Consider the following 13,269-nt stretch of genomic DNA (forward strand, 5'->3'; position numbering starts at 1 on the left):
AAATCTCATAATTATTACACAAATTCCCGATATTGTATATAAATGAATAACTGTACAATAAAGACATTTATCATAACAGGTATGCATAGGATGAATGGTCATTAAAATCAGTTGTCAAACATTGCAGCAACAAGGAGGAGGAAAGTCCCAGGCAACCATAAACCAAGGTGGACAGGGAGGGACTCTCCAGTTTCACCACGCACTAGGGAGCTCCACGTACAATAACATTGACATGCTGACAATTTTATACAACCAAACATATCTCACAATTGTCTACACATTTAACCTGATAGCTTTATCTGCGACACCGACGGTCTGCTGAAGTGGGGTATAATGTTATCAGATCCTTCTCGGAGAAAAACGGAATCACTGTCGCCACTCTCTAGAGTAGGGCGAAGAGGTAAAGCACACACATTAATATCTCTCTCTGGCTCTTGTTTAAGTCCCCATTTTTCCTCTAGGCTCGCATTATTAGCCAAATAATGATCATTCTACGCAACTAGACAGGCCCACTGGACTGAAGATGGACCAGCCTGTCTGGCATTTGCCAAAACTGCCCTATGGCAAGTCCATTTCTGGGATACGACAAGGAATATACTGCATATTGCCTTAAATTTCACGCAGTGGGGGTCATATTCGTTCTGCTCCGTCTATGTACCTTGTCTTGGTCTAGACCAAACGACAACAATGGAGAAGTTGGGAAACACTAAACAGTACATTGCCTTGGTGGTGATTGTCAGTTTGACTCTCAGGAGTAATATCCACATGCTGTAATTCCATCCAGGACAGGCTGCGTAGAGTTTGAGTCACACACTGAGTGGGGAAAGGCACGCCACCCCAGCAGCAGCTGCAGTGTCAGGTGCTGGCCGTTCCAGCGGTTCAGCTACAGCACGATTCTCACAGTCACCCACATGACTTTTCACACCGCTCTCAAGTTGGCACAAACTGGATTTATACTGTTTATCATATAGGCCAGGCGTACAGTAAAGTGACCAATCATAATGCGGTTCCCGGAGAGATAGCAGAGGCCCAGGGAGCTAGACTCTTCCCTCTCATGTTTACATTTATACTCAAAAGGACAGTCTGCAACATTAACAATAGGAGGCAGACAGACAGATACAGCGACAGAGACAGAGAGAGAGAGAAACAACAGAAGAGAAACATGGCCTGAGCTAGCATTTGTTCCCCTCCAATGCTTCAGGACTGCTGGTGTGCTCACTCTATGTACAGTACTCATCCATGCAAATCCTGGGCTGCTTCAATCACAGCCCTGTGCTCCTATAGGCTTTACAAAGGGCCTCAGAGCAGCATGGAGCTAGAGGCCTCGGTGCGGCCACGGCTACATCAATGGGTCAATAACGCCAGCAACAAAACTAACATGGGACGGACGGGAGGCTGCAGGAGGGAAAAGCCCTTCCAGGGCAACCACAAGGTCATATACTGTAGCTGCAGGGTTGTTAGAGAGAGGGACACCGACTATTAAAAACCCAGAACTCCCCCTTTGACATTTTATTATTGTGTCTGAGATTTGATTTGATCAATTCAACCAAGTGGTTTCGGAGGGAGACACTTGATAGTATCACGAGGCAGTGATCAACAGCACTGATAGAAACCGAGTGGTGGTGTGTTATGAATTAAGATGATACATTGGTCATATACCTGTAAGAATATTCCGTTCTCTCTTTTTTTTTTACTGGTTAAATTGCTATTTCTACCCTGCAACTTACCACAGGTGAGATAAACTACACAATAAACAACTCACTTGCCCCCAACCAAATTAATTTGAATTTTTTAAGTGAAATATATAATTTTGGGGGGATTCTGTGCAGTTGTAAATCAAACAAATACGTGTAAACACCAAAGTTCTCAATTTCAAAGAATTTTATAATAAATAGTGAATGGTGCAAGGGGGACAATATATTTCACCACAATTATACATAGACATAGTACCAGTCAAAATATTGGACACACCTACGCATTCAAGGGTGTTTCTTAATTTTTACTATTTTCTACATTGTAGAATAATAGTGAAGACATCAAAACTATGAAAAAAAAGTGTTAAACATATCAAAATATGTTTGACATTGTTCAAAGTAGCCTCCCTTTGCACACTCGTGGCATTCTCTCAACCAGCTTCACCTGGAATGCTTTTCCAACAGTCTTGAAGGAGCTCCCACAAATACTGAGCACTTGTTGGCTGCTTTTCCTTCACTCTGTGGTCCAACTCAACCCAAACCATCTCAAATTGGTTTGAGGTCGGGCGATTGTGGAGGCCAGGTCATCTGGTTGGATTTGTGTCACATGCTACAGAGTTGTGTGTGTGTATTCTGTACAACCTCTTACGCCGAGCCCAATATAAACCCCTAGCTCCTGCTCCTACTGAACCCTTCCAGTCTCTTAAATTGGATGCAGCATAGAACGACTGCCCCCTCTTATTGAAGCCACAGAAGTTCAAGGCCAAACACAGTACTGCAGGCATTGTTAGCAGAAAACAGGATCCCTCATTACAGTGAATGGAAAAATGGCTATGTAAATCAAATAAAAGTACTCGACAATTATGTTACCAATAATTGATTGTAATACACCAAATCCCACCCAAAAGAAGCTAGAAGAACAATTTAGTTGCTAACGACAGCATACCGTACCACAGTCGGCCTTCAACTTGAGTTACTCAATAAGAAGGGGCAGCATTGAGCTAGCCTGCAACGTCTCTTTCTGGAGCAGCTAAAACTGTGCATGTTATGACTCCATGAGACCACATCTTAAGCGACTTCATTGGGCTTCAATGCGCTATTATTGAGTCTTCACATATGAATGGTGTCACATGATCAATGGCTTTGTCCATTCATATATACAGTCATTGATTGGATTAAGCAATGTGGTGAAAAACCCCACCTAGCATAAAAGAGGGTTAATTAAGCAATAAGGCACCCCTGGGGTTTGTGGAATATGGACAATTTGCCTCTTAAGCACGACGCAACGCGGAGTGTTGTGTCCTGCCTGGATACAGCCCTTAGCCGTGGTATATTGACCATATACCACAAACCCCAGAGGTGCATTATTGCTATTATAAACTGGACACCAACGTAATTAGAGCAGTTATAAGTAGATCTATAACATATTGTTTATACCCTTCTTATCTTTTCAGATATACACAAAGTATTTAGAGGTAGGGGCAAGGGATTTATTTGGGACTGGGACCTACTCTGCACCATGCCTACTCAATCAGGGTTCTCTCCCCTCCTCAGTCCCCCTCCCCACTAAAAGCCCCATGCTACTCCTCCTTGGTCATGTGACTGAGTGGACAGCAGTGCGGAATGGAAGGAATGTGATCGCATGACTGTTTACCCAACCAGTGCCGTGAGGAAGAGACCCTGCTCTCACACACACACACAAATCACCATCACTGCCTAAAGCACACACACAACAGAACAAAAAACATATAGCCTGTAGCTTGTGACTCGTTTACCACACAGACACGTCCTTTAATGGCTAAATTATTATCCCTTAGATTTCACAGCTCACAAACCATAATGAGCCAGACATAATAAGAACAATCTAAAATAAATGTATTGATGAAGCTACCGTGTGGCATTATACGATACAAAAATGAATCCATCAAATCAACTACTTTTCTTCAAGATAGCAGTATCGTCCTGTTAAAACTAGCCGACAGTAGGCAGTGGCCACACAGCAGCAGCACCTGAGTGTTTTAACATTCAGCCCTAGCTGTAGTGGAATACTCTGGGGATCATCTGACTGGACCCATCCCTGAGCCTGTGACAAACACATCACACAGCATATTGATCCAGCACTATTGATCCTGGGCTGTTTATAGCCAGGGGGAGCATCAATACTCACAACGCTCTCTCTGAAGTCCCTTTGGCACTGATATGTATTTCTAGAGAACATCAAAACTCCCCACAGCCAGTGGGAACTCCCCACAGCCAGTACTGGGAAATGGACTTGAGGGTCATGCAGTGTAGCAGTCGTCCGTGACCATGTAAAAGGAGTAGGCCTGTGTGTTCACTAAATAATCATCCCAAAACGATGATTGTGTTCACTAAATAATCATCCCAAAACCGATTGCAGAGATAAGGCAAATAAGTAGCTATACATCACTTAAAAACCAATAAGCCTTTTTTTAGTGCGGAGTTGGCTGAAGTGTAAAGGTTGTTTTGAGAAACTTAGAGGAATCCTAGACGTCAGCCTACAGAGATTTAGGTGCTGTCTAATTGAGCAGAATGAGCTCTGCTCTTATCCCAGCTGGCAGCCATCAGAGCAGGGAAGGAGGCTTTAGAGACCAGACATCTCCAACAGTGCAGGAGGACGTCTTACATTCACAGGTGGACGGATCTCAACATCATGACGTACGGTACACATACAAGTAAAGCGTTTCGGTGCAGATCAAAAGTCTACCACAGAAAAGTTGAATTGGTGCACCGGTAACAACAAAAACATTACGCTCCATTACATACAATATTGTTACTAGGGGGCAATTACAGTCTTACTACACACACACACACACACACACACCCAATAGCATGAAGTGTAACCAGTCAAATATTTCCAGATACTGAAATGTATTGAGTGAAATAAATCACTGAACTTTAATGTAAAATTGGCTGAATAACATTTTGACTGGCATTGTAATCCACAACAAAGACAGGTTCTACTAACATGACGACCTCTGCTTCCTGACTACTCGTCTGAGGTTTGACAGTATTCTGGTTAAAGGGAAGCTCTCTGAATCACATACAGGCAACCACAGAAACCCTGAACCTCAATGCCACCACAATAAAGAGCCCAGTAGACACCAGAGGCCAGACATACAGTAAAAGTCTCCCTGTCTCATTCAAGCTACTTCCCTCTATCACTGAACTATCCTTTATACCACCTCTGGGACTAGGATTGGTCCTCTGACACTACCAAACATGAACAGACACACTCGGCCAGCAATACAAACCAACATCTTCACCGGACAAAGATATGCAGCTCAAATTCAGTCTGGGGCCTCTTTAAATAATATGCATCCTAATTTAGCTGTGTATCTCCAGGGGGATCAAGATGCACTCACATACAAATAGAGTAGGCACTAGGCTTGGGCGATATACTGTTTATACCATATACCGGGGTATACCGGGGTATTTCGAAATACCAACGGTATGATTTTCACTGCCATTGCGGGGGTTGCGTCCTATACCACTGCTTATAACTATAAGACATCTAAGATGTGTCAAATAAATCAGATCTGGCTCAGGGCTCCAGCTGTGCATTTGGCTTGCTGACCCGCTAGCTAAGTGTCTAGATGTCAAGATCAAACTTCTTGGTTACAGCAGAGACATTCAATCCTCTTCTGGATCAAGATCGCTGTTACGTAAATGGTTTTGTGCGGTAACATTTTTTACGGTTTGACGGGACTGAAATTCTGGATAACTCTCAGCCCTAGTAGGCACAGTCAGACACACACTACATTCATCATGCTTATAAACATGCCATTTCCACCCCATGGGGCTGTCAGAAACACAGCAATCACACCTCAAGGACCAAGGGATTGAGATATGGGCACAATAAATAAAATAAGACCGCTTTTATTACAAGCTGTTTTTTGACAGACAAAGTTCAAAGAACTTTAGCCAAGCGCATAGTCATTGATGCAACAAACTTAACATAATTATTCCATTTACAGAACAGCTCATTAAGGACAATGAAATGCAATTATCTTTATTAAGCAGGACTTGTTCACAAGCATCCCCCAGAGGCTGAGGTATCTGTAGACAGGGGCTGAGGTACGGTGCTGTAGACAAGGGTTGAGGTAGGGTGCTGAGGTAGCTGCAGACAAGGGCTGAGGTAGGGTGCTGAGGTAGCTGCAGACAGGGGCTGAGGTAGGGTGCTGAGGTAGCTGTAGACAGGGGCTGAGGTAGGGTGCTGAGGTAGCTGCAGACAGGGGCTGAGGTAGGGTGCTGAGGTAGCTGCAGACAGGGGCTGAGGTAGGGTGCTGAGGTAGCTGTAGACAGGGGCTGAGGTAGGGTGCTGAGGTAGCTGCAGACAGGGGCTGAGGTAGCTGTAGACAGGGGTTGAGGTAGGGTGCTGAGGTAGCTGTAGACAGGGGCTGAGGTAGGGTGCTGAGGTAGCTGCAGACAGGGGCTGAGGTAGGGTGCTGAGGTAGCTGCAGACAGGGGCTGAAGTACGGTACTGTAGACAAGGGTTGAGATAGGGTGCTGAGGTAGCTGCAGACAGGGGCTGAGGTAGGGTGCTGAGGTAGCTGCAGACAGGGGCTGAGGTAGGGTGCTGAGGTAGCTGCAGACAGGGGCTGAGGTAGGGTGCTGAGGTAGCTGCAGACAGGGGCTGAGGTACGGTGCTGTAGACAAGGGTTGAGGTAGGGTGCTGAGGTAGCTGCAGACAGGGGCTGAGGTAGGGTGCTGAGGTAGCTGCAGACAGAGACTGAGGTAGCTGCAGACAGGGGCTGAGGTACGGTGCTGTAGACAAGGGTTGAGGTAGGGTGCTGAGGTAGCTGCAGACAGGGGCTGAGGTAGGGTGCTGAGGTAGCTGCAGACAGGGGCTGAGGTAGGGTGCTGAGGTAGCTGCAGACAGGGGCTGAGGTAGGTGCTGAGGTAGCTGCAGACAGGGGCTGAGGTAGGGTGCTGAGGTAGCTGCAGACAGGGGCTGAGGTAGGGTGCTGAGGTAGCTGCAGACAGAGACTGAAGTACGGTGCTGTAGACAAGGGTTGAGGTAGGGTGCTGAGGTAGCTGCAGACAGAGACTGAGGTAGCTGCAGACAGAGACTGAAGTACGGTGCTGTAGACAAGGGTTGAGGTAGGGTGCTGAGGTAGCTGCAGACAGGGGCTGAGGTAGGGTGCTGAGGTAGCTGCAGACAGGGGCTGAGGTAGCTGCAGACAGGAGCTGAGGTAGGGTGCTGAGGTAGCTCCAGACAGGGGCTGAGGTAGGGTGCTGAGGTAGCTGCAGACAGAGACTGAGGTGGGGAGCTGAGGTAGCTGTAGACAGGGGCTGAGGTAGGGTGCTGAGGTAGCTGCAGACAGAGACTGAGGTAGGGTGCTGAGGTAGCTGCAGACAGGGGCTGAGGTGGGGTGCTGCAGACTAGTGGCATGGAATAGGGATGGATTAGGTGTATATAGGCCCTGTTCCAATTTAGATATCCTTTCTTTCTCAACTCCTGGGAAAAAAAACAGATCTATATATGATTGGATGGCTAACTAAGGTTACCTACCAACCTACTTCTTTCACCAATCACAACCAGTTAATATATGTGATTACATAAAGAAGGGGGGAATGAAGGGGAGGGAGGCATTGAACAGGGTCAATGACGAAGGACTATGAGGGGCAGAGGTCAGTCGAGTTTCAGACAGAGGCAGGAAGAGTGAGGAGGAGTCAAATTGAAGCAGGGGTCAGTGGGCTGATTAACACTGAGCATTAAATCATTGACCATGGATGAGATAGGATGACTAGAGCGAGTCAGGATTAGAGAATAAAAGGAGAATGGGAGACAACGCTGGGAACCATAGAGAGGAGGCCTCTTGAGTGAAGCAGTGATGAGGGTTCAGTGAAACCCCAATAATTTGGTTGGTGTGCATGTGACACTCCTAGCAGGAGTACTGGTTTAGAGAGAGAGAGAGAGCGAGAGAGAGAGAGAGCTTGTCTACACACACACACACACACACACACTCACCCACAGCATTCATTTGTTCCTGATGAGTTCAGCAGAGTTGACATATTTTCATTTGATCTTTCGAATGGAAAAAAACAAGCTCTTTGTTTGTGGATCTGATGTAGCGAAGTCCCATGCACCCGTCCATTCATCCCTGCCCCACTATCACCCCCTACTCCCACCCAGCAACCTCCATTCGCCAGCTCCAGTTCCCACAATACCCTCCCAACCAACCCACCACCCATAACATTCCTCTTTCTCTCTCCAAACATGCCACACTCACACGAAAGCTCCCACCAGTCCAGCGAAGGCTCTACAGTGCTCCACTGTGGGAACACACCCCGGCGTGTATGAGGGCTGAGGGAGATGCTCAAACACACTACTGTGGGCCTTGTGATGAGCACATGCCACTGTTGCCTGCTCCAAACACACACACAAGCAACCCCTCAAGATAATGTACTGTAGTTTGTATCTCCATTTTAAACCACATTGAGACAACATGATGGATAGAATGGGTAGAACATGCATTATCAAGGAACACAATTTGTGCTCTCAAGCATTGAAAATGCATTAGTCCAAATGACATTGTCAACAACTTATTTTCCGATCCTATAGGTTTGCAAGCCATACTTGAAGTCACGCTTGTACATATTCAGGTAGAACAGGGACGCTCCTCCATGCATCTTGATTAACAGGAAAGCATTGTCAGCCCTGATACCACTATTCCTCCAGGTTTTTCAAAGCAATGATCCAATATGTTTGCCTTTCCTCTAAAGTGAGCTACGTCAAATAGGCTAAAGCAGAACAAAATCCCATCGGCCTATTTCATGTTTCTCTTCCCGTGCTCCTGCACTTTTCTTTGTCATGTAAATGCTGTGGCTGGTCTCTATCGCTCAGCGCCTGCCTGCCTCGCTCCCTCGCCGCCTATCGGTGGCTCCCTGGCTCTCAAATCACAGCTTCCCTTCTCTATCTGAAGGCCACCGCAATGCCTGAAAGGCAGCGACCAAGTGCATCCTCTCCCAAGCCCCCTAAAACACAAAGCACATGTCCGATATGACGATTCAAACACCACCAAAACATAATAAGCCTTCATTTGTTTCGAGGCAAGAGCACAACATAAATACAATTATGTGACAATAGATTTGAAAAAAACGTTAGTTTTAGGCATGTAAAAAAATCCAGATCGTGTGTCAGGTATGAGCAGCTCATAAATAATTGTAATAACAGTGTTATTTTGGCATACACCTTACTAGAGGCAAACAACTGTCGTAATATGGGGTATTGCGTTCGATTTATAAAATAGTGACATCTGAAAAACGATTTTGTCCCACCGGCAACGCTATTTTAATTGTGAAAAATTATATTTGTGCAGAAAACCCACGGGCCACATGTTTAACGCTCATTATTTAAACCTCTTGAAACGCAACCCACATTCCTCAAACTCAACTCCACAGCACATGTCTTCAAAGAACGCATGACTCCGCTGTAACATTAAATACGTTATGGGCAGATAATGGTTACATAGTTGCAGATGTGCAACTAACTTTGTAACCGGCAGTCCAGCATTGGGTATAAAGAGAAACCCGACAGACAGCGTGTGCTGGAAGACGAATAGGCTATTGAACAAAAATAAGCACGTTGCAGCATTTGATAGATAGTCCTGATACCTAGACTCAACAGTTAGACACAAACACTGCAACGAGCAAGGTGCAAAATGTGTTCACTAACCAATCTCTTATCGCACCTGCATATGTTCTGAAAGATAACTATAATTGAATACATTACTAACTTGAAAGGCGAGTGCAAGTCAATTACATTTCTATTAAGCTAAGCGATTTACCTTGAGCGGATGGTCCACAGAAGCCCAACGAAAGTAAATAGAAAACCCAGATAGTCTCCACCGCCATGTAAAGCATTGATTTCCAGCAGAGGGGTGAAGCAGCGTGTGGGTCTCTACAGCCAGCTATACCGCTAGCAATGTATATATATAATGCAATCCGCAATAATCTCCTCTCTGAAGTAGGCTATTAGTTGGCTATTAGTTCATGTATATCCCTTTGACATAGTCCCCTGCTTTCACTCAGAACAGGGTCGCATTTAGTTGGGAGAGAGCCGTCGTGTCTCTCGGCGCTTCATCGCCATGTTGTGAGCGAATGCAAGTGTGTGTGGCACACACGCGCGCACGGACGTATGCGCATACACGCACACTCTCGCTCAAACACACGGGCAAGTCACGCTTTAGGTGTCTATTGGAGCCACCTGAAACGCTGCCAATAATTTCACACACCCCCTTTCGTCGTTTTTGAGCTCTACGCTCGTGAATAGACTGCTGTGCGCCGCAGCCGTGCCAATATAGCCAGAAAATACCTAGAATCAAACTCGCTGTATTGGGCTCCCGAGTGGCGCAGCGGTCGAATCCAGTGCATCTCAGTGCAAGAGGCGTCACTACAGTCCCTGGTTCGAATCCAGGCTGTGTCACATCCGGTCGTGATTGGGAGTCCCATAGGGCGGAGCACAATTGGCCCAGCGTAAATCACGTTTGGTCAGGGTAGGCCTTCACTGTAAATAATAAATTATTCTTCACTGTCTTTCCTAGTTAAATAAAGGTTAAAAAAAATATATAAAAATACAATTCTGCAGTTTCATAAGGAGACACAGCTTGGTCAACTGATGTTTAAAACAGAAGTGCTGTCCAGTGGCGATTTTAGCATGTACATCTTGGTGGGGGAAACAAAAAATGTATAATTGGGAATGCATGCCAGCAAAGCCACTACACAACACAGCACTAAACAATACATTAATTGCACTATAACAGTGACAAACGGTGCCCACAAACTGTTAGGGTCCTACATAAAGCTGTCCCAACAGCAGAGCCAACACCTTTACCACTGCTACACCTGGATATCAGCTGAGTCTTGTCTGGCAGTGAAACAGTTCATTCAGCCTCATTTACTGACTTTAAAAAACATAGCTGATTTGGCTGACTTGCTTAAACAAATGTGGTTTCCACTGACAATTGAGATGTACAAACTATGGCATAAGGGGACGACAAGCGGATAAGAAGCAATCCGTAATCGGTTAAGACATTAATGGGATTGACATAGTCAATATATCTATTTGTTCAGAACTTTTGAAATGTACAGCGAAAGAATTCAGAACATGGGCCGTTCTTACAGTGTTCTCCCAGTACACCAAGTCAGAACAGTAGGATAAATAAAGGCTGCATATAAATAAGCAGACAACGAAAGCTCTTACAATATTCAATGATTACATTTCTCTAAAACAGGTTATAGGCTACATGTGTAACCGATGTGAAATGGCTAGCTAGTTAGCGGTGGTGCGCGCTAATAGCGTTTCAATCGGTGACGTCACTCACTCTGAGACCTGAAGTAGTTGTTCCCCTTGCAATGCAAGGGCCGCAGCTTTTGTGGAGCGATGGGTAACGATGCTTCGTGGGTGACTGTAGTTGATGTGTGCAGAGGGTCCATGGTTCGAGCCCGGGTCGGGGCGAGGGACGGATGAAAGCTATACAGTTACACATGTGCACCACCAAGTCAGAACAGTAGGCGAAATTAAGAGGGGAAAATATACCAAATTATTAGGGTGAGGCACATGGGCTAGTAACAGCTTACTACACAACATACACTTAGTATTACCTAGCTAAGGGATACATACTTACTTAGCTAAGGGATACATATCTCCCTGGCATATTACATCACTTATGCAGCAGCATACAATACATTTTTGGACTCACTGTGTTGTGCTGTGCTCACTTGAACAGAAAGGTGGCGCTGCGGGCCTTTGTGGGAAAATTTTGTCTGACACTCTCTGGATTTATAGTGCTTTCAAGACAACTGGACACAAGGTTCAAAACGTATTTTCCCAGTCGGAGCTCGCTTGTTTCTGAGTTCCCAGTTTATTTTTTTACATTTTTTTAATTTTACCTTTATTTAACTAGGCAAGTCAGTTAAGAACAGATTCTTATTTTCAATGACGGCCTAGGAACAGTGGGTTAACTGCCTGTTCAGGGGCAGAACGACAGATTTGTACCTTGTCAGCTCGGGGATATGAACTTGCAACCTTTCGGTTACTAATCCAATGCTCTAACCACTAGGCTACCCTGCCACCCCCTCACTGAAGTCAGATTTCCCAGTTCTGAGTTAACAGTTGTTTAGAGTGCTCCAGAAATCATGCTGGATTGACAGCATGGCCAATGTTGAATGTTTATCATTTTAATGTGAAAAGAGACCCTTAAACCCAGAATTGGGACCACACACCCACTCCACTGAATAGCAGGCTAATGATTGCTTTGCAATGCTTGCAGTTAGCCACTTATTCCTTCCAAACCACTCATTGTTGAATTTGCAATAGCCAACATGTTGTGTAATATTTATGTCCAATGGCCGATGAGCACTTATACGTTTTATCTATAATGTATATTCATTTGACAAAGATTAAAAGGGTTTGCCAGTAGATTGTCGACTTGATTCATGATGATGACTGCTAGCTAAGATTTTAAAAGTATGATGCTGACATGATCAGTCCTATCAAAGCTACTGTAGATGTAACGTGATTTGACATGATATTTATCTGTGGCCAATGACCTTGACCCTTCTTGGATGGACACTTCTAATGTAACTCTATGGCAGCACCCAAGGAGCTTGAATTTTCAAGCTCTACCCTTAGATTTGGCAGTGACGTAGTGTCCCTATGAGTGACAGAACACTGAGCCAATCACGGCACAACTAGAGAACATTACCAAGCCCTACGCTCCGTATTTTCCGCTGGCTGCCCCACCACCACAGAAAGCACTGAGCTAGGCTGCCCCACCTGCCCTGAATGACGGGTCGCCACTTGTGGTATCCAAGGTTGGGTGCACCTGCCATGTGTTCAAGACGCACATGTGGCACTCATACAGCCTACAGAAACGCAAGCTTTCTCCCAGATAACTATTCATATCACACATCATTACGATAGCCAACATAATACATGCTCCCTAGTTGCAATATGGTTTAACTAGTACCCTTAAATCAGTTGAATTGGCAGGTCATTTTTATCTCAACTCTCAGGGCAGGCAGCCTCACCCTCTCCCCAATCTAGAGGGCTGAGAGAGAGAGAGGGAGAGAAGAGAGAGGGAGGTAGAGAAAGGGTAAAGATGAGGACCAGGGATTGAACATGTGCTCACTAGTGAAGGGCTCTGACTGCATCCCAATCACCCATCTAGTCGCCGCCTGCCCTGCCCTGCCCAGCCCTGCCCTGCATCATGTGTTAAGGGACCCACCGTTGGTTTTCACATGCAAACACACAGCAGGAGCCAGCTGGACCCCAGCCCTCTGAGAGAGAGAGGAGACAATAACATGCTGTGGCATACCCAGCAGCCCCATGTGCCGTTTCTGCTCTGCAGCCAGGGGAATAGTATGCCTACAGGAGGAGATGGGTTGGAGAAATGTGGCTGAGGGATTAGAGCCTGCACAGACACTTTGCATTGCAGCCCCTCGTTTCCAGGGATCTGACGGGTCGATCTGAGTCCATCCTGTTATTGTGGTGAATAGGTAAGAAGAACTCCCATCTCCTGTTCAATGCCTCGCCAATGTACAATGCACT

The 13,269-nt window shown here is 45.7% G+C and overlaps 1 protein-coding gene across 1 annotated transcript in view; it reads right to left on the bottom strand.

The window, feature by feature from the left end:
* The window catches only part of LOC109895271 (immunoglobulin superfamily DCC subclass member 4), a 62,164-nt gene extending 52,248 nt beyond the window's left edge, over positions 1-9,916 (bottom strand). The window contains exon 1 of the mRNA XM_031830816.1: positions 9,506-9,916. Within this exon, the coding sequence (XP_031686676.1) occupies positions 9,506-9,581 (76 nt within the window). The 5' untranslated portion in view covers positions 9,582-9,916. The remainder of the gene's footprint in view (positions 1-9,505) is intronic.
* Positions 9,917-13,269: the final 3,353 nt, after the last annotated feature.

Source organism: Oncorhynchus kisutch, linkage group LG8, assembly GCF_002021735.2.
Source record: "Oncorhynchus kisutch isolate 150728-3 linkage group LG8, Okis_V2, whole genome shotgun sequence".
Lineage (NCBI taxonomy): Eukaryota > Metazoa > Chordata > Actinopteri > Salmoniformes > Salmonidae > Oncorhynchus > Oncorhynchus kisutch.